Source organism: Typopeltis vanoorti, chromosome 16, assembly GCF_054136105.1.
Source record: "Typopeltis vanoorti isolate ZY-2024b chromosome 16, IOZ_Tvanoo_1.0, whole genome shotgun sequence".
NCBI classification, from domain to species: Eukaryota; Metazoa; Arthropoda; class Arachnida; order Uropygi; family Thelyphonidae; genus Typopeltis; species Typopeltis vanoorti.
Genome location: NC_143564.1, coordinates 79,707,023 through 79,732,805, shown reverse-complemented (window position 1 = coordinate 79,732,805; position 25,783 = coordinate 79,707,023). Strand labels below are relative to the sequence as shown.

Sequence of the window (25,783 nt, the reverse complement as noted above, 5' to 3'; positions counted from 1 at the left end):
AGGTTCGGTGGTAGGACCATTGTGGTTTAATTTGTAGATAAATGATATAGGAAATAATGTGAAAGGAAATATTCAGTTCTTAGCTGATGATGTGAAATTAGGTAGAGTAATAATTATTCAAGGCAACAGATAGATAGTTAAAATTTAGATAGTAATAATTAATCAAGGTAGTAGATAGAGAGTTAAAATTTAGAGGACATATTGCTAAGGTTGCTAAATTAGCCCAAAAGATTACATGGCTAGTGAAGAACACATTAACAAGTAGAGATAAGGAAGTTGTAATTCCTCTTAATAAGGCCTTGATAAGCCCACATCTAGATTATGTTCAAGTTTGGTCCCTTGGATTTCTTGGGGATGAGGAAGCGGTGGAGAGGATTCAGAGGCAAGTGACCAAGATGGTGAGTGGCCTGTGGAATGTTCCCTATGAGGATTGATTGAAGGTGTGGATTGCAGAAGTTGGTTGATAGAAGAAAAAGAGAAATGTTTCAGCACTTGGCTAGAGGGACCAGAACAAGTGGGTCATTCCTGGAAGTTGCATAAAGGTGTGGTCAGTAGGGGTATGAGGACTAGATTTTTTGCTTCGAGAGTGGTGAATTGAGTGGAATTGGTTGCAAGAGTGGCAGTTGTGAGTGCTTTTTCTGTTAATGGGTTCAAGGAGAGGTATGATATGAGGGTGATCTGAAAAGCTCTCTGCAACACTATCGGCAAAATTTTTTTTATAAGTTGATACATCTGTCATAAGCATCTATATGAAATTACAAGTCATTGTATCAAGAAGTTTGTTTTATACAGCTCTGAAGCAAAAGTGTTGCTGTATCCCTTGAAATGGATAAAATTGAGTATTGTGCAGTTATAAACTTCTTTGTAAAAGAAGGTTTAACAGCAAAAGAAATTTATTTGAAGTTCATAAAAGTTTATGGGCCCTCTTCTCCTTCGTTTTTGACAATTAAGAAGAAATGGGCTGCCAACGTGGCCGTACCAGCCTTGAAGTCGATCCACGTGAAGGAAGTCCAAAAAGTTTAACACCGAAATAATTGATCAAGCACAACAACTGTTGTAAAAGTACAAATGAGGCACTGGCAACTGAGTATGGGCGGTCTCTCGGCAAGATTTTTTTTCTTTCTAAGTTAGTACATCTGTCATAAGCATCTATGTGAAATTGCAAGTCATTCTATCAAGAAGTTTATTTTATACAGCTGTCTGAAGCAAAAGTGTTGTCATATCCCTTGAAATGAATAAAATTGAGTATCGTTCGGTTAAACCTTCTTTGTAAAAGAAGGTTTAACAAAAGAAGGTTTAACAGCAAAAGAAATTCATTTGAAGTTCATAAAAGTTTATGGGCCTTCTTCTCCTTCGTTTATGACAAATAAGAAGAGATGGGCTGCCAACATGGTCGTACCAGCCTTGAAGCTGATCCACGTGAAGGACGTCCAAAAAGTTTATCAACACCAGAAATAATTGATCAAGTGCACAACAACTGCTGTAAAAGTACAAATGAGGCACTGGCGACCGAGTATGGGTGGTATAATCCTAACACCCTAACAGAGTAAATGCTGTTAGATCTGCCTGTCCAGAGGCATTAGGTAGTAGCCCTACCACAGGACTTACCCAGCAACAGGTTAGTAACCTGCCTAACTGGGGAAATTCGAAATACTTTCAAGTCTCATGCAAAGAAAAGCCGGACGGACTATCAGGGAAAAGACCACAATTCAGGAAATGGAAAAGAAGAAGACAGTAATATATTTTATAAAGAATTACAGAATGCCATAGATAAAACAAACAAAACTGACTATTTACTACTAGCAGGAGATTTAAATGCCAGAATAGGAAACAAAAAATACAAAACAAACATAGGTAAATTTGGCAAAGATACATGTCATCAAAAATGGTAGCAGATTGAGCGATTCTGTCATTTATAATAATATGAGAATAATGAATTCAATGTTTAAACACAAGGAAATACATAAATATACTTGGTCAGTCATAAGACACAAATCAGTAATTGACTACGTTATCACAAATTTTAAATTAGCGGAGTTAATTTTAGACGTAAGAGCATATCGAGGCTTTGAATTAAACTCTGTTTGGGAAACCGCCAACGCAATCCAAGCAGCATGAAGACTGACCAGACGGAAGACACTCCAGTGTTGATGTAATTTGTTATGAGATAATTGGACTTTCCACTCTTAGTAGTTGCAAGTAAGCAATAATTTAAATTGTATTTTGATAAGAGAATGTACCTCATCGTGTGTGATTGCAAGATATTATTTGTAAACAGGCGGTTATGTGATATCACATACACAAGAGTGTATGTGATAACATCAGGAATAGTACTAAATAAGTATCGTATGTGGCTGGAAGAAAATTTTGTTACAATCCTTATAGGAAGAATAATGTTAACTTGTAAGCATATATGTGCATAGTTGTGTCATAGCAGACATCTTTAAGTTAATCTATAATGAGTTTTTTTTGGTAAGTGAATGCACAGTACGTTCTGTCACTAGAATTGCATTTTTCAGTGTGTTAAAGCCTTTGAGTGAAATAATCTCTCAGTAATTATTATGTGCTCTGTACCTATTGCAGTAGATCAAAAATAAACATTTTGTTTTGTAATTACCTGATTTTATTCCTTAGCCACTATCTCGAAAAAAAATTAGTGAACCTGTGGGCATAGTAAGATATGACTAACCACGACTTGCATGTAAAGAATTTGTGTAAACATATTGATTAATTCCTGTTTTCTTCTCACCCTAACTTTCGAACAATAGAAAGTCAATTAGATGGTGCAGTCGATAATAAAATATAAATTTTCTAATTGATATTACACGAATGTTTAGGAACTGCTCATATTAGATAGGTTTACTACATGAGGTCTATCTATCTAATGGCAGAGAAGGGGGAGGGGCAGAAATTGGTCACAGTAAGATTAACATTGTGAGGTATAGGTTAAGCAGACATAAGCCTAACTGTAGTCAAGTTGTTAGGAATAACGGAAGTAAAGTAGAGTAAGTATATGGATATACAAGACTACTGAGATGGAATATAGGTAGAGATAAAGAACAGCAACATTATTTTACAGACTGATCCCTGATGTACATCACTAGTCACCTTAAATCTAGCAGATCTGACAACATTGAAGACTACACAAATAAACTGACTAATTTCATATTTACAAATTTTGGGAAACAAAGCATGTGTTGAAATGATTATTTTACTTATTATTAATAAAATAACAATTGATGTTTGACCCCTGTATTGAGGTGATCATCAGAAAAATACACGTGTATATGAAAACAACATGCTCTTGCATTCTACAAAGGTAAACTGAATCGACGCTGTTAACTGATCTTTTACTTAGCCTGACCTCTAGTAGTAAAAAAAAAAACTTGCTGAAGTCCTCTTGTACTAAGATTGTCTTCTGGACTTGTACAGTTCCGGTTGCTATTGAATGTTATAAAAAAAATAAAAAATAAAAAAAACACGCTTCGAGTCTTCTGACTAATTTGGAGGGAAATTGTTCTTAGAATTCTAAGAGTAATAGTATCTGTATATCCATAGAATGGCCTCTGTAGCTTAGTTGGTTTTGATGATGCACTTTAGTTGGAAAGATCTGGGTTCAGATCCTGTCCAAAATGTGAAGAACTTTTATCAGATCTTTTCAATTGAAGATGAGCTAGCCAGTCTCATATGGAGGTGAGAGGATTGTTTCCCCCCCCCCCCAGAAACTTGAATTTTTCATCCCACAAAACAGGCAAACTGGTCAGAAGAACAAATACAATACACAGACATAGAAGACTATGGGAATAAGGATTAAGCAACTTCTTCGATTGGATCTGGTTTCAAAAGTCTGGGTGGTGTGGGTTTATGCATAAGGATAAAAAAGGAGTGAAGGAAGAATATCCATAGATGAATGCTTATCATGAAATGATTAATAGCTATTCACTTTATTTTCAAGCATGCAGACTACAATATCATTTTCAGAAAATAAAAAACCGTATACAGTCAACTTTCAATATAGCAAACTCAATAGAGGATCCCAAAGATAGTTTGTCATGGTGAACAGTTTGCTATTGTGAATATTTCATTGATTGCTGGGTGAGACTACCACCCTGCTCTTGAAATGAAACAGGGATGCCTGGTCTCTGGTACAAGACTTCTAGAGTGTGTAAAATAAGAAAATAAAAATAACAATAAAAACTTAGCCCAGACGCGGTATTGATGTACTACAGGATTACAAACTTTTGTGGATGGGTTTTTTTTTATATTATATTAAAAAAAAAGAGAAAAAAAGTATATTAAGCATGGAAGATTTGCTCCAATGTTATATTTAAAAATACAAATATATTTTTAAATACAAATAGTAAATAATGTTAAAAAAAAAAACTTTAAATATACCATTTAAAATGATGAGTTTTTCGACTTCCTTGAAATGTCAAAATTCCAGCATGATTGATTCCAAGATAAAGCTGATTGCCTTTATGATCCTAGAAAAACAATGAAAAGGATTTTAATATATCATCTAATCAAACTGCTTGATTACATGCTGTGGCTGCTGTACATGCATGTACATGTATCTATGTATCTATATCTGTGGCTGCTGTACATGCATGTACAGCAGCCACAGATATAGATACATAGATCATACAGATAGATAGGAAAAGTCATAAAAGATTTCCTGCTTTATTTTTTGTGATAACGAGTTGTTTTCAACTTAAGTAATAATGTGAACTCAATTGTGTACTTCATATTATTTAATATAAACTCTTGAGAGTATCTATCAGGAAATGCAGATCATCAGAAATGAAAAAAATCATTCATATGTAAGAAATGTTAAGTATGTTAATAAAAAATCCCTGCAGTAGGTCGCTAGGAAGACTATATTCAACAAAGCATTGTCAATTGAAAAATGATGACTCAAAGTGGCATGTTCAGAAAGAAACAGTGATGTGATCTTGTGTAATTCTGGAAACATTTACATATACAAATTGGTGCTACATGGGATAACTCATGAGAAAAATAAGTTATCCCATATAGCCTCTCATCTGGGTCGTCATCTCCTATTTATACCATCCATTCTACTAAAGATCAAGGTTTTGATGTTCTTACTATCCGCCATCCTTCAGATATGTCCAAATAGGTTGAGTTAATTATTTTCTGCATTACATTCTCTTTCTATAACATAATGTTTTAAATAACAGCTTCACACATGTAAACAAAAACTAAATAGGATTTATTACTCCTATATATTTCTCTCAATATGTCACGAGCTTCATTCAGGGAAAAGGCAGAACTAGTAACAACTTGTGATGCGTCAATCTGCACAAATGATCTGTTGAATATTTTCAACCTTTTCATGGGTTGTGCTGGTGGATGGTTGTCCTCCAAGATCGCTGTGTCCTTAAAATGCAAGTGCCACTCAAAACATGGAGTTTGGCTCTTGGCTTCATTTTCATATGCCTCATGAAGTAATTCAAGGGTCTCAGGAGCAGATTTCTCCAGTTTTATGCGAAATTCTACATCTGCCCTTTGTTCTAATTTTGAGTTCATGGCGAAATTGCAGAATGGCATAAACATGTGATAAGAATAATATGCATTACATGAGTTTCAGTGCACATAGCTCAATGCTGTGTGGCGGCTGACTCATCAATGTCTATGCCACTGACACCTGGTAACGTGAGACTGTAACTCAATCTGTTGCTAAGTATCCGGTAAAGAATGGTTTCTTGTTGACAGCACCTCCACCTCATAAAATAAGTTTCATTTTATTTAATTCTTCTAATAGAAAAGACTCACAAGAATAAATTATGCATGCATGGTGCACAAGGCTTTTCATAACAGCTTTTTTTTTTTTGTGAAGGATAATGTGAAGATGCCAGGATATATTTGCCTGTTCTCCCCTCCTACCTCCTTCATCAAGTTTCTTTATGAAATGCTTTGAAAAATATGTCGCTGATAACCCTTCTCTAACCTTCTGTCTGGCTAAGATATATTATTATTATTCGTGACACCTCCAAGGAGTCCGAAGACTCATCGCGGGAAGACACCTATTGTACAACTCTCTGTCTCCACCACTACACCGATCATCTACTACCAATCATGTACATCAATGCTATCTACTGCCCACCACCACAGCTAGTATTCTTTGTCTGTAAATTGCATGTGTTCGAAGGGCCGATTTGTCTGTATGCAGGATGAAAAACCCTGCTACCTCCGTATGAGATCAGCTAACTCACCTTCGATTGAAAAAGTCCATATATAAAGATTCCTCCCGTCATGACGAGAATCGAACTTAGGCCTTTTCCAATCAAATGGCGCAACGTACTATCGGTCTTCCAATTGCACTACAGAGGCACATATATTGATGAAGTGCTCTCTATAAAGCCACAATGGTTCAGACACATTAGACTGCTTCACCTCAACAGCTAGCATCCCTTGTCAACAGAGCCTCAAACCAATGTTCCACCCAGTCTTCCCTCTCAGCCAAACTCTTATTTATTTACCAGACCTTGTCTAACTATTGACTATTAAATTATTTAAGGAAATTACAACGTATACTAAAATATTAATTAAAAGAAAATTTAATAAATACTTCCTATATTTCGGAAAAATCACATTGCCATCTTCATGAGAACATACAAATATGGCACGTGCACGCAGGCACTACAAAAAGCAAATGAGACAGAAGATAAGAAACTACTACTGTTCCTAAAGTCCCGATGGTGGCCTCCAGCAGGCTATATTGGGTTGTCTTATCCATTGGGCTGATGTTCTCATGATGTAAGTCTCCCAAATTTGAGGCAGTCTCATGCATCCAAATTTGTTGAGGTTTGGAACGTTTTTTAGAGCTGAGGCTGATTCTATGAATAATCTTTCATGCTTGCTCCTGTGTATTACTTTGGCTTTCTTCCAACGCATCCTGTGGCGAGTATCTAGAGCAGTGGTCTCCAAACTTTTTTGATCGTGTACCCCCAAGACAGAAAAAATAAACAGTGCGTACTGTTATGACCCCTTTTTATTTTGTGGTGTTTATATGCTGTTTATTCCTTTTACTTTATTGTTAAACGTATCTCATATTCCAGTATATAACCTTCAATTTTAAGACATACTACACATATTCCGTTTTTTATTTAAATCTCCCCCTTTTAATTAAGCAGTCCTATTGGCCTCTCTATAGTTTAAGCACGTGTAGGTTACTCAGTGTTTAGGGCTTTGTCCTTGTGTGGGACGTGACCATTTACACATCATTCTAAGACAGTCCACCCGATAAGCACTGACAAATTTATATTATAACTGCGCCAGCCAATACCGAGGATAGATGGGACTCTTACCCAGGATGGCTCTCTCAGAATGATACACAATAATTAAACTATAATAAAATTTTATCTCAGTTCACTAATCTCTTACATGCAGTCGTGGCCTGCTTTGTTTAATCATACATGTGGGTTCTTCCCGCTAAGTTCGTCAATATTTTTATGAGTGGCTGTTTGAATTCATATATTAACAACAGGTCAGGCAGGTACAAAGAAACATGTTTAATAAAATAGAGAAATCATACAAGTAAGCATTACTACTAATTGATCTGAATTATTCTCAAGTAAGATCCTTGGTTCAATACTAATATACAAAACATATAAATAAACTTGCTTAGACCACCATTATAAGTAACTAAACATTATCTCATTAACACCTATCACACTTTCTACATTCACATGGTCATTGGTTATTTCATTCTACACATTTTCTATTAATTCCTGCAGAATAAACATGGCCTTGTTAGGCAGACAATTCTCAAACAAATGGGCCTGTGCCAAGATGTAGACAGTTCTTAAAGTTCCATAAAATTAGTCCACTTCACAAATGTTCTTAGGGAAACACACTCTTTCTTAACTGGAAATCACAATACAAAAGTCTACTTTACAGTCTCTGTATTGATACTATGTCCTTCTTCTTGCCTTGTCTGGGCATCAAGGCTTCTTCACTCTGCTTTTTGTCTGATCACCTTCGATAAACTATATGGTTAGAACCTCGGCAGGAAAGGCGATATGGCTCAGGAGCATAGCCAGAACGGACAGCTTCTATTTGGTTCCTCCGTCGCACGACATCGCACAGCTATCCTAGTCTTAGGAAAAAGCTTGGCCCTTTTCAAACGCTGATGAACTAATGCCTTCCACGGCCAGCCAGGAACTTCCCTGTCGGAGCGGACTGGATCTACGTCCGAGAGAGGTCAGGAAAACAGGAACCCAAAAAAGCCTCTATTGGGGTCTGCTTGGCCTTTTTGTTTTCTTTCTCTTATCAGTGTTTCTCAGCTATCGTGATGCCTACCAACGTGGTCACGTGGGTTTACGTCATGGTGTCCAGCTCCCTCTATCACATCGCACGTGCGCTTGTTGTGTTCTTCCTGGAAGGCGCTTTAGTTTCTCTTTCCTATAACTACCTTCCCTCCCTTTTGGTATGCATAAAACAGGACGGTTAAAGGTGACCCTTGGACTCTGGCTCACAGGCTTTGCCACTTCACAATACATGAAATGGGTTTCTTAAATGAATCGAACAGCTTTAATTAATTTCTATATCTGACCCACATGCATTACAGGTTAGGTCTTACAAATTTTCTTTCATTTTTATACAATTTCTTGCTCTTAATTTTGATTTATATACAAAAAGTAATCTTTCTTTAAAATAATATTGCCAACATGCCACATTCTCTGCCTATGTTTAAATAAAGTTGCGTCCTGAATAATTCGTGTTAAAACATTTCTTAGTTTATTCAGGTTTATTCACACAACAGTACCCCCAATTGATTGAGAGAGTTTCTTTGGAGGAAATTTTTTTAACCATTTATCCATTTTGTGAGGGTTAATTTGTAAAATTTAAATATAATAATTCATTTACTATTGATAATATCAAACACTTAAAAAATATAAAAAATTTTGATGATATTAATTCACTATTTCTAATGTAAATGTAAAAGTAAGCACAAAAAGGCGTTGGAATTGCACAGAAACAATATAGACTAAAAAATCGTTAAACTTACTACTAATAGTCAAATAATTAATACAAATGTGGTGTCATCTGTAGATAGCAGGATAACTAAGCAATTTTCCTTCTCTAGTTGGGCTTGTCAACACTAGGATGCTCTACAAACAATGGCAATGATAAGAAGTAAGAGATTTACTCCCTAGTTTTAAAAAACATGACAGCTTTGCAATGGATGATTATGTGTGCAAAGTCGCCCAATGTGTGCTACTCTCAAATTTAAGTTTACAGGATCTTTATAATGACTTTGTCTATATTAGATATATGTTTAATTGAAGAAAGAAAGTAATATTCTTTATCTTTAATTAATTACTTTTATTTCTTTTCCTATCAATCTAAAACGTTTTTTGACGTACCCCCTACGTATCGAATTGCATACCTCAGGGGGGGGGGGGGTACGCGTACCACACTTTGGAGACCAATGATCTAGAGCATGGTCTGCAAGCCCAGAGTGGCTATACTGGTGAAACCAGATGTAGTGCTTGTGTTCTGAAATCCTGATATTTGCTGTTCTGCTTGCTTGGCCAAAGTAGGACAATTTACAGCTGCAAGGGACTTGGTATACCCCAGGTAGGTCTAGGGGAAGCAGTTGGTCTTTGGTGGAGCGGATAAGGGATGCCAACTTTTTATATGGTCTGTAACAAGAAGTCAGATCATATTTTTTAAGGATTTTGGTTATTTTTTCAGAGGTGCCCCAGATGTAGGGAATGGTGATAGATTTAGTGTAATCTTTATTGTGAAGGGGGGGGGGGGTTGTGGTTTACTGGTTTTAATATTTTTTGGGGGTTGTAGCCATTATATTAAGGATGTGGTTTAGTTCAGTGGTTAGGGCATTGTCATCTGAACAGATTAATTTTGCCCTGTTATATAGTGTTGTAATAACCCCATATTGTTGTGAGGGGGGGGGGGGATTGCTGGTGAAATGTATCTGCCTGTATGGGTGGGTTTTCTATAAACAGAGAGAACCAAGGATCCATCAGGTTGGCGAGTGATTAGAGTGCTTAGGAAAGGGAGGCTGTTGTTTTCCTCTTTTTCCAGGGTGAACAGGATTCTGGGGGAGGAGTGGAATGTATCTGAGCCAACTTCTATCAAGCAGTTTGTTTTATACAGTTGTCCGAAGCAAAAGCGTTGTTTGAATCCCTTGAAATGGATAAAATTGAGTATCATGCGGTTATAAAATTCTTTGTAAAAGAAAGTTTAAAGCCAAAAGAAATTCATTCAAAGTTCAAAAAAGTTTATGAGCACTCTTCTCCATCGTTTTCAACAATTAAGAAAGGGGATGCTGAGTTTAAACGTGGCCATACCAGCCTTGAAGATGATCCACGTGATCAAATCATTCATTAAGTGTACGATATGGTATTGGATAACTAGTGAGTCAAAGTACGTGAAACTGCTGAGACTATAGGCATTTCAAAAGAACGTGTAGGATATATTTTGCATGAAGAATAGCAAATAAAAAAGCTTTGCGGCAGATCAAAAATGCACTCGCATGAAAATCTCTGAACAGTGCTTGGAGCATTTTAACAACAATAAAACTGATTTTGTGTGTTGATTTATTACTATGGATGAGACTTGGATTCACCATTACAAAACAGAATCCAAACAGCAGTAAAACAGTGGACAGAAGACAAAGTAGGTTCCACCAGCAGGAAAGGTCACGGAATCAGTGTTTTGGGATGCTAAAGGCATTTTGTTTATTAATTATCTTGAAAAGGGTAAAACAATAACTGGGGAATATTATTCCGATCTTTTAACCAGATTAGACGAAAAAATTTGTGAGAAAAGACCCAGTTTGCAGAAGAAAAAAAATCATCTTTAATCAAGACAATGCACCTGTCCACAAAGGTGTTTTGGCAATGGGAAAATTAAGGGATCTGCACTATGAATTGTTGGAACATCCACCCTATTCCCCAGATTTAGCTCCCTCTGACTTCTATCTCTTCCCAAAACTAAAACTTTTCCTCGCTGGTCAGCGTTTTTCTTCGAATCAAGAGGTGATTGCAGCTGTAGAGAGGTATTTTGCAGCTCTTACTGAGAACCATTACAGGGATGGGATAATGGCACTGGAGCATTGCTGGAATAAATGTATTAGTCTCAAGGGAGATTATGTTGAAAAATAAAAATAATTTTGAAATTATAAATTTGTTTTTTCATTGTTAGGCAGAGAACGTTTCAGACCATGCTCATAATTTTTAGCTTCTTTAATTTAATACAGAAGATCTCTTTTCTAGATATAGTGGATTTTAAGCGCCATCTTTGCTCTTGTTACTTCAAATGGAAAAGCAAGATCTATAACCAAGTTATGAGTTATCCATTTTCACCACAGTAGCCTAGTCATGAACATTGTGATCTGTTATTTATCTAGAGAGGAAGAAACAAGCATGACTAAAGGAATTAAATGTGATAAAAGGCTAAAGATAGCAATATCCTGTATGTGTGAAGTAATAGCTTCAAATATGATCAAATTAAGTGAAAAGTATTAGAACAAAAGTAAAAAATGCAATAAGAAACCTGAAACATAGAAAGGCAGCTGGAATGATAATATTAAACTGGAAATGTAGCAGTATAAAAGATTACAAGTAACTACACTACATAATTCAAAAGCTTGGACTGGTGATCAAATACAAAATGACTGAGATAGATCTCTTACTGTACCAATTTATAAAAAGAGAAATAAAATAGAAAATGAAAATTACAGAGGAATTTCATTATTTAGTGTTCCATAAAAGATTTATACCACATACTTGACACAAGGCTATAAAGAATAGAAGTGAAGTTGAAAAACAACAAGCTGAGTTTGAGAGAAACAGGAAAAAAAGGAAAAAAAATTGGAGGTGATGGCACGTACTATTACTAATAATAATAAACAATAGTTAGAGATAAAATTGAAAACAACCATAAACAACAAAAGCATAACTGGATTCAGAACCAATTGGAATTACTGAGATTAAATTTTTATTTCACAAAAAAATGTCAAACAATCATGGAATTTTTTTTTTCCCAATTAATCTTCCTCACACACACAAGCTGGAAAACCTACAGCATTGCAGCAATTGTGTGTGTGTGTGTGTGTGTGTGTGTGTGTGTGTGTGTGTGTGTGTGTGTGTGTGTGTGTGTGTGTGTGTGTGTGTGTGTGTGTGTGTGTGTGCGTGCGTGCGTGCGTGGAGGGGGGGGGCAGAAAGGAAGTACCCTGCTAATATGTCTTTGAAAAAATAGATGCTGTAGTCATTGGAAAACTTGTACAATGAACACTGCTTCATAGCAGTTCATTAAATTTAGCAGGTATATATAGGTGGACAGTGAATGGATATCAACCAACTGTTGATGAGGCTAAAGGCAGAAAGTGAAATAGGCAAGAAACGGATCATGCTGAAAATGAAAAATGGTGACCGTTAAGTTGAACAGTATCTACAAAAATATCTATAAAAGAGGCATAAAAGCATTCATATAAAGTGATCTGGTGTGAATATATAAGGGGGGGGCAGCCTAAAAATTAAATGAGATTTCCTTTTCTACACAGTGTGAAGCATTTTTAAGGAAATTTCTGGTGCACTAAAAATGTGTTTGCCATATGGATCTCCATGAACAAGGAATTTTGGATTCTTTATTTAATTTATCTAAACAGCCAACTCCAAAATATATTTCACATTAGTAAAAGAATTAAATAGTTGTCTGCCATTTCTTGTCACATTTTACAAAGAGTTCACTATCATTTTATTCATAGAAAGTCAACACATATACACATTAGAAGATACATACATAAACAATCATACTATCATCTAACCCAACAGTATGGGGTCCTCAAAACACTAACTCACAGAGACAGCTATTTCTTATAGTGATGCAGCTCTTGACAGAGAACTCAACTATCTTTGCTAAATTATTTTGGCCGATCACTGCAGTCCCAACAAAATATAATACATACTCTCCCTAACCCCCCATTTTTTGAACACATAAGGTCAAAGTGCCTATTATTCTTATCCCATATGTTGGGAATACACTTAAAAGATATATGCAGTACAAAAGAAATATCACCGCAGTCTCAACAAAATACAGGGTGTTTCAAAAAGAATGACCCGATTGCAAATAATTATATTTAATAATGAAAATGTGGTACAGTTACAAAATAAATTACCAAGTATGAAGTAAGGCCTGGTTTTTACTCACCACAATTACAAATGTACAATGTACATATGTACATTTGTACAAATGTACAAAAATATACAATTTTCAAATCGGGACATTATTTTTAAAACATCCTGTATAATACACAAGGTCTTTTTGAACATACAAGGTCAAAGTGCTATTATTTTTATCCCATATATCTGGAATACACTTAAAAGGATACATGCAATACAAAAGAAATATCAAAACTTCACACTACATTCAAATGTCAATTGGATTACAAAAGGACAAATTCCACCATACTTTTATCTCCTGCATGACTATAACTAGGACTATTATGGAAGGAAAGGAAGATCTGTTACCATCTTTCTTGGAGAATACAAGAAAGACATTTGCTACCATCAGTATGGCAAGTCGGGACTGGGAGACCATGTTTTGGATACCCGCACAGAATTAGATGAAACAAAATCAATGTGCTATATACTCCTGGACAAGTGGTAGGAGTGGAGAATGTGCCTGTGCAGTGTTGTCACAGGGATCAAGTATACAATGGACATACTGTCAGTTCTCAGGCTCAGTTCATAAGTTTGTCATTGTGTTGTAAAATGAATAAGAAAATCAAAATCCCAAAAAGTAGATATATGGTTAGTGATAGAAATTTTGAAGGAAAAAAAAAATGTATGCCTAACTGAAATTTAACAGCAAGTTAATGAAACTGCATAGAGAAAATGACATAAACGAGGGGAACAGCAAAGATGGTGTAGTTCAGTGACTAAAGAACTAATGTTCAAGACGAAGACTAAATGATAAATCAGCTGTTAATCATTGCTGTTCTGCTTAACCAGGTATATGAGAAGATTTGAAAAAAAAAATAAATAAAAATTGCTATTTCTGAGTTGAGTATACATATCTTATTCTTTAATGCACAAAATCATCACCACAAAAATTAGAATATTGCAAATTGTATTCAAGATGAGTACTAAAAAACAAAATGACAACAGAGCAACAAGAAACAAGGTACAATCTTACACCATTCTGGACATCTGTCATAAAACATCTGAAGCACAGAAACCAGGGGCATGCATAACACCACTTACCATCAAGTTACTGCATAGTATGTGTGCATTTCACTGTTAGTGTTTTTTAAATATTTAACATTGTAAACATTAACTGCTTGTAGCTTAACTCTTTGTTTATTTATCCTTACCTTCTGAATGAAACAGTTATTTCACAAAACTAGCTGAGTATTAAATATATTTTTACTACCTATTTGTTGTATGTGGTTTGCATACTGACATTATATTAAATCATGTTCACTACCTAACTTGGAAGCATTTCTATTAGGTTCAATCACAGTATATCTAGTGACAGTCTATAGAATGACTTTGCAAGCTTCTAAAAAAGAAGAAATTCTCTAGTCTCTACAAGGTCTCTGAAGCAGTAAGAATTTCAGAGAAATTTCCAAGTGCACAGGAATAATATGGTAAAATATAATAAATTTAGGAATACACAATAGTAATTCAGAATGAACTAATAATGGGAACTAAGGAAAAAACCAAGCTTTCTGAAAGTTGGGGAATGCTATAATGTGATGAATTTATGACAGAAAAGCCTAGAGCACCATATAAAAATACTTCATCCTACCTTGACAGGATGTGGATCCACACCATATGTATCTAGCAAACATGCTTTCCGAAGGAAGTTCACTTCCACAACAGCAGGAACTTGTCCTCTATGAAAATAATACTGAATATTAACATAAAAAAAAACATTTCTGGATGATTATATTTATGGCAGTAAAAATTAATATTATAATACTAATTTCAGTTTTCAAGAATTCATAATATAGTCCCTATATTTTCCTATCTGAAAATACAAGTAGTATTTTTTGCTATGTAGGAGATAGGTAATAATGATGGACATTGTTTTGTAAATTTATTACACATGTACATTTATTACAAGTAATATGAATGATAGTGCTGAGAGAGTTAAACAAGTGGCTGGTCAATGCACTAGTACAGGGTCGGCAACCGGCAGGTCACACGCAGCCCAAACGTGCATTTTTGGAAGCCAATAAAAGTTGACCATACTTACATGGCATGTAGCCCGTATGTTGAATTATTCAGTGATGTATTTAGTATGATGAATTAATCAGTTTAGCAAAGAAGATGATAGTCGCATTTGGAAGCACATACATTTGCGAACAAGCATTTTCTGCCATGAGTTTTAGAAAAAACAAATTTTCTTCTTGACTGACTGATGAATATTTGCATGCTTTGATTCAAATTGGCACCACAGGTTATAAAGTGGATCTAGATAATTTGGCTAAGGGAAAACAATTGCAAAAGTCACATTAAGCAGGGAGACACACGTATTTGATGCATAAATTATATTACTTTGTTTTTAAGTGATATTAATTTTTCGTTGGGTTTTATTTTCATGCTTGTTTCATATCTCGTACTTTAAATATTTCTGTTTTTTAAGATTGATATAATGAAAATTGATAACTTAAGTATTTTTAACTCACTATTTTCTATTAATTAAATGCTTGCGGCCCGATCCTTAAAAATAAAAGTTTAATGTGGCCCGAGAGTGTGAAAAGGTTGCCGACCCCTGCACTAGTACCATGAATGGGCAAGAAAGAATTTGTTCACATTTACATTTATCTTGAAGTGTTGTGGATTGTATTTGGAAAACACATAATATGGCAAACTGTTCCAGAGGGCAGCAGTGGAAAGGATGAATAAAAAGGAGGAGAAATTTGTTCCATGAGTTTGGAAATGCACTGTGAGGGACTGTTGAATACGTGCAGCTAATTCTGATGAACAGCGGCTGTAAAAGTGTTTGTAGCAGATGTAAGCAACAGGAACCAAGTGCCTGTGTGCACTCAGTTTCTGAGTTCATCAATATGCTTCACTCACTCCAAAGTGAGTGAGGGGTCATTAATCAGCCTGATTGCCCTTTTTCTGTACATAAGAACTCCTTTTTCTGTACATAAAAGATACTGGAATCTTTAGGGAGCTCTTTGGGAACATACCCCAGATATGAGAGCAATATTCAATGGTCAGATGGATTTGTGATTTGTATATAGTTCGAAAGTGTTTGGAGTTAAAGTAAAGGCTTGAGCAAGAAAGAAGACGTAAGTTTTTGGAGGCAACATTTGTAATATATTTCTGCCAAAAGAGATATGTGGTGAGTGTTATCCAAGAAGATAAATCTCGTCATGCATGGGGATCTAATTGGTGTCAAAAATAAGGCTAGAGGAGAAGGGTTCTTTTTCATGGGAAATAAGACAGAGCTGTGTTTTTCTAGCATTGAAATTGACAAGCGTGAGAGAACAGAGTGTTTTCACTTTCTTTTTATTATAAGAGAAATAGTTAGTTAATATCACAGATTCATATTTAGGATACTGTAAAAGATATGTAAGTAATGTCGTCTGCTGTGAATATCCATATATATTTATTTTTTGTTATTTTGTTGTCGTCATCAACTGTACCTTTGTACTACCCTAAGTTTTACTGCGCTTTAACTTCAATCAACACTACACAGATGCGACATTAATCTGCTTACCAGTTAATTCTACCAAGTCTAATTTCTGCCTCCCTTTGCCATTAAACAGACCTAAAGTTGTCAGCCTATTTAATATATGCAGTTCACCAACTCTCGCACAAATCAATCAGAAAAAATGTATACTTTTATCGACTGCACCATTCTGAGTGAATTAACATAGTTTGAGGGTTAAGGTGAGGAAAACAGGAAATTTGAACTATACACAATTTTACCTTAATGCAAGTCGTGGCTAACCAAATAATATGCATGCAGTTCGCTAATTTTTTTGAAGAAAGTGCATTGGCTAGAGAACAGACAAGGAAGTTACAAAACAAAACATTTTATTCAAAAGCAAAAAAGTACAATGCACATACAAAATAGGAGAAGTAATCTATCTAAGCCCTTTCACTTACTAGGAAGGCAATATTTACATTCAGGCTCTCAATAAACTCATTGCTTAGTTACCTCAATTTGCAATACCAACTAACTTGACTTAAACAAACAGTAGTTCCCTATATCACAACTAAGCACATATACATTCGTTAAACTAACAAGTTAACATTTAAACTTCCCTTAAAGACACTGCCTTAATTACCGCTAGTTATATACAATTCCCTATAAGCACACATACAATATCAATTTGTAAGCCCTTGACATTAACAAAAACAGTGCTTACTTATATAAACCCTTGGATAGACAGCCGAATCAGTTAGCACAACCTTTAGTTGGATCGATTCAACGTTGCGTCCTGTTCCTGGGTGATTGTAGCTGCTTGGATGATTCTGCAGGTCCTCATACAGAAGTTTGTTTCTGGGAAAGCTTTTGTTGGAATTTCTGTCGGGAACTTGCTGGGGAATTGCCATAGTCTGAGGGTACCTACGCTTTTATAGCATGTCCTCGGAACCATCGTCGGGAAATATGGCCTCTCCTAAACCAGCATCAGAAGCATGTCCTCAGGAGTGGACAGCAGTGGGAACCTACTATCTGGAGATGAAAATCAAAAGGCCCTCGAGAGATGAGAGAGCCAGCCAGAGAGAGAGAGAGAGAGGGAGAAAGCCAAAAGCTGAAAGCACCCTTATGGTTTGTCTCAGTCCTCCTTTATACAATTCCCAGTCCTTTGTTCTTTACAAAGTAGTTCTCGGGATTAGCCGTCAGATTCCCTCTGATTTTTTTTGCACCTTTTTCTAACATTGCATGACCTTGCAACCTCTTGATTTTGCTTCGTCATTGCAATAATCTAGGTTAATCACTTACTTATCGTATTACATACAGGTCACTTACATTGATTTCCTTCTGCACTCTTACAGTAGAATTACTCACACTTTTAGTGCAATATAATTTCTAAATTCAAAATATTCAGAAAACCCTGTAAAATCGAACGCAAAAAAAATTAACAAAATTTAATTATGCGAGAGATTTTACAATACCATTATTATAAATTTAGACAATGAGTGAGAGACAAGGAAAATTCAAAAATAATATATTTATTTACAAATAATATTAGTGTAGATTTTTTCTGTATTATCTTGAATGGTGAGTGTAACATGTGAAAAAAGAAAATGTAATTTTTTTTGGAGGCAGAGGAGGCAATATTTTTAATATGCTTGTGCCAAGAGAGAGATATGCAGTAAGTGTTATCCCAAGAAGTTAAATCTCATCATGCATGGGGACCTGGTTGGTGTCAAAAGTAAGGCTGGAGGAGAAGGAATCTTTTTCACAGGAAATAACACAGAGCTGTGCTTTGCTAGCATTGAAATTGACAAGAGTGGTGGGAGAACAGAGTGTTTTAAGTGTTTCCATTTTCTTTTTATTATAGGAGAAATAGTTCGTTAATACCACAGATTCATACAACGAAACAATGAAATGAAAAAACTAACTTATAATTTCAAAATTATTTTTATGTTTCTACATAATCTCCCTTAAGTCCAATACATTTATTCCAGAGATCTGCAAAATACCCTTCTACAGCTGCAATCACCTCTTGATTCAAAGAAAAACGCTGACCAGCGAGGAAGAGTTTTAGTTTTGGGAAGAGATAGAAGTCAGAAGAAGCCATATCTGGGGAATAAGGTGATGTTCCAACAATTCATAGTGCAGATCCCTTAATTTTCCCATTGCCAAAACACCTTTCTGGGCAGGTGCATTGTCCTGAAGATGATTTTTTTCTTCTGCAAACCAGTCTTTTCTCGTGAATTTTTTCGTCTAGTCTGGGTTAAAAGATCGGAATAACATTTCCCGGTTATTGTATTACCCTTTTCAAGATAATTACAAAACAAAATGCCTTTAGCATCCCAAAACACTGATTTCATGACCTTTCCTGATGATGGAACCTACTTTGTCTTCTTGGGTGCTGAAAAACCAGCTTCTGTCCACTGTTTTGACTGCTGTTTGGATTCTGGTGTGTAATGGTGAATCCAAGTCTCATCCATAGTAATAAATCGACGCACAAAATCAGTTTTATTTTTGTTAAAATGCTCCAAGCACTGTTCAGAGATTTTCATGCGAGCGTGTTTTTGATCTGCCATTAGCAAGCACAGCACCCATCTTGTGCAAAGCTTTTTCATTTGCAATTCTTCATGCAAAATATATCCTGCATGTTCTTTTTAAATGCCTACAGTTTCAGCAATTTCAATAACTTTGACTCGCCGGTCATCCAATACCATATCGTGCACTTCATCAATGATTTCTGTGTTGTTACACTTTTTGACATGACATTCTTCACGTGGATCATCTTCAAGGCTGGTACAGCCACGAATGAATTTCTTTTGGCTTTAAACCGTTCTTTTACAAAGAATTTTATAACCACACGATACTCAATTTTACTAATTTCAAGGGATACAGACAACACTTTTGCTTCAGGCAGCTGTATAAAACAAACTACTTGATAGAATGACTTGCAATTTCACGTGGATGCTTACGACAGATGTACCAACTTATAAAAAGAAAATCTTGCTGATCGTGTTGCCATCTATGGTTGAGGCCGAGAACTTTCCAGACTGCCCTCGTAAATTAAGAGATTGAGTGAGAGACAAGGAAAATTCAAAAATAATATATTTATTTATAAACAATATTAGTGTAGATTTCTGTATTATCTTAAATGGTGTATATAACATGTTTATGTTTTGCAAGTGCTATGTATAATTTTGCAGTTTTAAATAAATTTATCTACTAAACAGAATAAAGTCCCACACATTTAACACAGTAAAGAACATAAACATTACATAAAAGTCCTTCTCTTCAAAATAACAAGATTTTGTGAGAATACACAAATTTTAAGCTCATCATACATAGTTTCTTTAGCTCTCAATAATGGCCATAAAATATAAATTACTTAACTCATACCTGTTTTTCCCTCTAAATTTTTTTAGATCAAAAATAGATCAAAAAAAATTATTTTTTTAATCTATTGATCAAAAAAATATTTTTTTTGCACCAAAAGAAATTTTGAATTTCTTTTGGCGTTAAACCTTCTTTTACAGAGAATTTTATAACCGCATGATACTCAATTTTATTAATTTCAAGGGATAGTGTCCCTAAATTCATAAATATGAACTCTTATTTCTGTGTTTTTCTTTTTATCTAATCTGGTGAGTCCCAGGAGAGGTCTTAGAAACTTCATCTGTGCTGCTTCCAATCTTTGTCTGTTTCTTTGTTTTAGAATCCAAGTTTCACTTCGATATTTGAGAGATGGTTTAGAGGTCTTATTATGTAATCTTGTTTGAGTTTCTTTAGTCATTTGTTTTCCAAAATTTCTTTTAATTATGCCATTCATTCTATTGTAAATTTGTAGTCTTGCTTCCAATTGTGAGTCAATATTGTATTGCGAGATTATATTTCCTAAGTATTTGAATTCTGTAATTATATATAATAACTATTTATTTCCCCTCAAAAAAACTCTTAACCACTGTTTTGGTTTAAGAAATTCCTTAAAACTCTATTTTCTCCCCTAAAACTTCAAACTCCTCCTTCAAGTCAGCAGTTCTTCAATACTGTTGTTGTGTCCCATTTTATGATTTTTATTCTATCTAGTTATTTCCCCTTTATCTATGTTCAACTATTATCTACGTACGAGATATCACCACAATTTTTACTAATACTTAAGTTATTTCTCCCCTTAGTACCCCTAATATTTGTATTTATACTGCGCCTCCTTTTGGGATATTTAGTTTGAGATATTATATACAAAAACAAGGAGAAAGAACTCAAATATGTCTGAAAGTGTAACTATGTTGCAGTCGTGACACTTTATCTCGTTTCTTAACACATTAATTTCACGCGTGATTAGGTCCGTATTTTTTTCAAGTGGTGCATTGGACAGCAATTTCAGACAACTTTTCTTATCATTGAACAAAGGTTTATTAAAAACTTTAACATGGTACAATTCAATTTTTGTTATTACTCAATTCAATGCTAAACTAAATACTTACAAACTAACATTAACTTATTACAAGTAATTAGGCTATGATCCTATAATGGGTATTACGATCATGCCGCCATAACAATTCAACACATAACTTCATATGACATGGACATATAAGATTAATTCACACTATTTAACTATCCAAACTTAAGTAGCTTAACTAAACCATATACTGCACTAACACATAACTATGACATTTAAACTTCCTTATACAATATAATAGACATGCAAAATTCTCAGGACACTAAATTTTTCATATAACATTAACACTAGCCAGCTTACTTTTAATATATTCTGTCAGATACTAAAGTCCTAGTATAAATTTTCCTTGGTCACTTCAACAGTTCCGTATTAGAATAATGATACCTATTACAGACAAATTTTAGTTAACATTAGATATATTTTACAGTACCTTTCTTTCTTGAGTTTTTCATATGGGCCTTTACCTTTTTCTGATTGAACTAGCTTGGTATAACCTCTCCGATAATCTGCTACTCCTACGTTCCTTTTGGAATTGAACCATGCTTACACGGCCTTAAACTTTCGTGATTCAGGACACATTTTGAATCATCTATATGACGGCTGTGCAACTCGCGACGTGGATATCGATATCTTTATAGCTTTCTCGTGGTTGTCACTGAAGTTGAAACATAAAGAACGTGTTTCCTTTTCTTTGACTCTATGGCATTCTTCACTTCTTACATAGGAAATCCGGAATCGAAATCCCGCTCACTTTTGTTTCCATATTGTGACGACGGAGATATAACCCCAATCTCCACTCAGGAAAACCGCGTGAAACCTATGCCATGGAGCTCGAAGAGAACTCCTCTGGAACAGAACCAAAACAAAAACCAAAAAGCCCCGTGAGGGGGGGGTTTCCAACCCTTTTATACCTGCTCTCCTAACGGCACCTTTTTTAACTTCTTTTCTCTGCCCCCTTCTTGATTTTACTTCACTGACCAATTAGGGTGGCGTTTTTCTGCCAAACGTCCTTTGGTCGGTGAGCCAAACGATGTCTCAATCCGGGAATCGGCCCTAAGCGATTTTCTGTTGTTTTTCTTGTGCTAGCCTCTAACTTAATCCCCTTTCAAATTTTCTCTATGAATTTACTTAATATTTTAATCTCTAGCCTCTCACATACCATCTTTTATGAATAATCCTTTTCTGTCTTATTTAGTTAAATTTTCTCTTTTATATCATATTACAACATTAATATATTCTTTCTTTTTGTTAGTTAGTTCAACCAAACACCTTTATATTTTATTGGATGCAAGAATATTTCCTTTTCTTTTAAATAATTCATTTAAATTAGCTATTAGCCTTTATGCAGGGTTTTTAATTTATTTCTCTTCATGTTACACCATGATAGCTGAGAAATCTACATTCTTAAGATATTATCAGGTGTAACACTGTGAAAACAATGTCAGAAAGTTCAATAATTTCTTCTCTCAAGTTTAGGTAACAGAAAAAAAAAGTACACTAAAGGTGAGTCCTTTTTACAAATAAAAATATCACAAATAGTGTTCGACAGGCCATAAGTAACAAAGATTTTTTATATTAACATTTGTAATTACAAGAAATAATGCATTTGTTTTATACATTTTGGAAATGTTTAACTACATGATAAATAATAAATTCAAAAGTTATCCTTTCCATTTTCTTTAATTATTTTATAGAATTTAACTATTGCTAAAAATTTAATGTAAGCTAATCAGATATCGATAAATAGCAGATATCCTACAAGAGCCTTGTGGAACTCCTGCAATGGGTTACAAACTTAGAAGATAAGGAACCATCGCCTGGAGTCAGAAATTTGGCAGTTCAACTGCAGAGGTTGTGGGGGACGGGGAGAACAAATAACAGGAATTAACTTAACAGGGCTTTGTGCTAGACCCAGTCAAAAGCCTTGGAGATATCAAGGGCAACCACTTGGGACTTGTCAAACTTTTCCATTTTTGTCCAGATATGGGTAACATAAGGGAGTAGATCATCTGTTGACTGATAGTGAATGTATACATTTTAGCAGTCACTTACTGCAAGTCTTCAAGATATTGTAGCATTTGAGTGTTTCCACTACTATGGAAAGAACTGGAGAAATTAGATGGTAGCTTCATGGCACAGATTTGTCGGCGGATTTCCAGAAAGCAGGGTTGAGAGTCTTATTGGCCTAAGGCTGTATGCTCCAGAGGGACTCTGGAGCATATAGCCTTAGGACAATAAGAGGAATGCCATCAGGGCCCAGGAGATTTTGGTATCAGATATGAGCAAAATTTTTCTAATTTTTTTGGAAAAAGGATATATTGGGCATTGACTTTATTGTACAATGAAACCTGTGGAGAATTCATGACTAAACAAACACATGTAATAACCACAGTAATAAGTTTTAATAAGTAAATATTTCATCCTAAGTATCTTAGGACATCGTCAGTACAGTTAATTCAAACAATACTAGGAATAACATACAGTTAGGGCGCATGATTACAATGTAATCCCAATATGCGTGCAGTAGTGTGTTATAGAATTAAATTAAAATATATCTGGAGGAAAATAAAAAAAGATTATATTAAAATAAGATAACATATATAAAAATTAGTTTACACAATTTTGTATGACAATTTCCCATACTTTAGGAATAGCAAGAACGTCATTATGGTTTAGATTTAGTCTGTGAAGTAGGGCTTCAGCACTTTCTTTATACAAACATTCATGTTTATATAAAGATCTATGTAGAAGTTTGGTCTTTTCCCAATGGATCCTATGGTTTGGGTTTTCAACTCCGTGTTGTGTGAGGCCAGATTTCTGCGGTTTGATAAGATGCACATGGTCTTGATTCCGAAATGCCTTTATGAACAGATCTACCTGTCTGTCCATAGTAAGACAATTTACAGGAGCATGGAACCTTGTTCACGCCAGGTAGCATTGGAGGTGAGAGTTTGTCTTTAGGAGAAGGTAACAAGTTATAGTTCTGGTGGATCCTTGCTGCTCTGAAGAATCTCTAAACCAAGAATTGAAAATAATCAAAAATACAGCCATATTAAATGGATACAATCTTAAAACAACTCAAAAAATCATCAGTCACTTCCCCACACATCAACCTACACAAGAACAAACCCATAGGATTCCCATACCTTATGTCAAAGGCATCTCCGAATGTCTTTCAAAAATTATGAAGAAATACAAACTTGCTACAAACCAATCAACCAGATCTATAACTTGTTACCTTCTCCTAAAGACAAACTCTCACCTCTGATGCTACCTGGCATGTACAAGGTTCCATGCTTCTGTAAATTGTCTTACTATGGACAGACAGGTAAATCTGTTCATAAACGCATTTCAGAACCTCAAGACCATATCCGTCTCATCAAACTGCAGAAATCTGGCCTCGCACAACACGAAGTTGAAAAGCCAAACCATAGGATCCATTGGGAAGAGACCAAACTTCTACATAGATCTTTATTCTCGTAGACAGGTTTATACGTTGGTTATGCATTATTAAAATGAATTGAACAACGTAGTTAAGTCTCCCTCTAGCGGGCTAAGTAGGTGTTCTTGGCCGTTGGGCTGAAGGTCTGCTGATGTAAGCCTCCCAAATTTGGGGCAGTCGCATACAAAAAAATTAGTTGAGGTTTGGAGAGTTTCTTAGGGCTGAGGCTGATTCTATAAATAGTCTTTCAAATTTGTATTTGCTACGGTGTATTACTGTAGCTTTCTTCCACCGTATTCTGTGGCGTGTATCCAGAGCATGGTCTGCAAGACCAGAATGGCTGTACTTGTGAAACCAGATGTAGTCCTTGTGTTCAGAAATTCTGATATTCGCTGTCCTGCCTGTTTGGCCAAAGTAAGACAGTTTACAACTGCAAGGGACCTGGTATACCAGGTAGGTCTAGGGAAGTGGTTGGTCTTTAGTGGAGTGGATAAGGGATGCCAATTCTCTGTAAGGTCTGTAACAGGAGGTCAGGTCATGTTTTTTTAAGATTTTGGTAATCTTTTCCAAGGTGCCTCCGATGCAGGGAATGGTGATGGATTTAGAGTAATCCTTGTTCTGGAGGGGGGGGGGATCTGTGGTTTACATGTTCTAATATTTTTTGGATTTTTTTTTGGGGGGGGGGGATAGCCATTGGCTGAGAAAGTGTTGAGATGTGATTTATTTCAGTGTTTAGGGCCAAGTAATTTGAGCAGATTAGTTTAGCCCTGTTGTATAGTGTTTTCACCACTCCATATTGTTGTGGGGGGGGGGGATTGTTGGTGAATGTATCTGCCTCTATGGGTGGGTTTTTTGTAAACTGAGAAAACCAAAGTTCCAATAGGCTGGCGGGTGACTAGTGTGTCTAGGAAAGAGAGGCTGCTGTTTTCCTCTTTTTCCTGGATGAACTTGATTCTGGAGTGTTGGTTGTTTAAGTGTGTTAAGAAGGAGAGAAGTGTTTCAGAGCCATGTAGCCAAATAGAAAACACATCATCAATGTAGCAAAGCCAAATGGTTGGTTTTTGTGGGGCAGAGGCTAAGACTTTTTCTTCAAAGGTCTCCATAAAGAAATTGGCCAAGGATGGGGAGAGTGGTGAACCCATGGCTGTCCCCTCTATTTGTTTGTAGAATTTTCCCTGCCAAACGAAATAGCCTGAGTTCATTGTGAACTGAAATAAGGCTGAGATATCGGG

At 35.4% G+C, this 25,783-nt stretch overlaps 1 protein-coding gene across 1 annotated transcript in view; it reads right to left on the bottom strand.

Annotated features, from left to right (window-relative positions):
- Window positions 1-25,783, bottom strand: part of Frmd5 (FERM domain containing) — a 501,610-nt gene that overhangs the window by 185,051 nt on the left and 290,776 nt on the right. The window contains exons 8-9 of the mRNA XM_090406270.1: window positions 14,803-14,890; window positions 4,396-4,484 (exon numbers count right to left, since the gene is read on the bottom strand). Coding sequence (XP_090262396.1) covers window positions 4,396-4,484; window positions 14,803-14,890 — 177 coding nt within the window. The remainder of the gene's footprint in view (window positions 1-4,395; window positions 4,485-14,802; window positions 14,891-25,783) is intronic.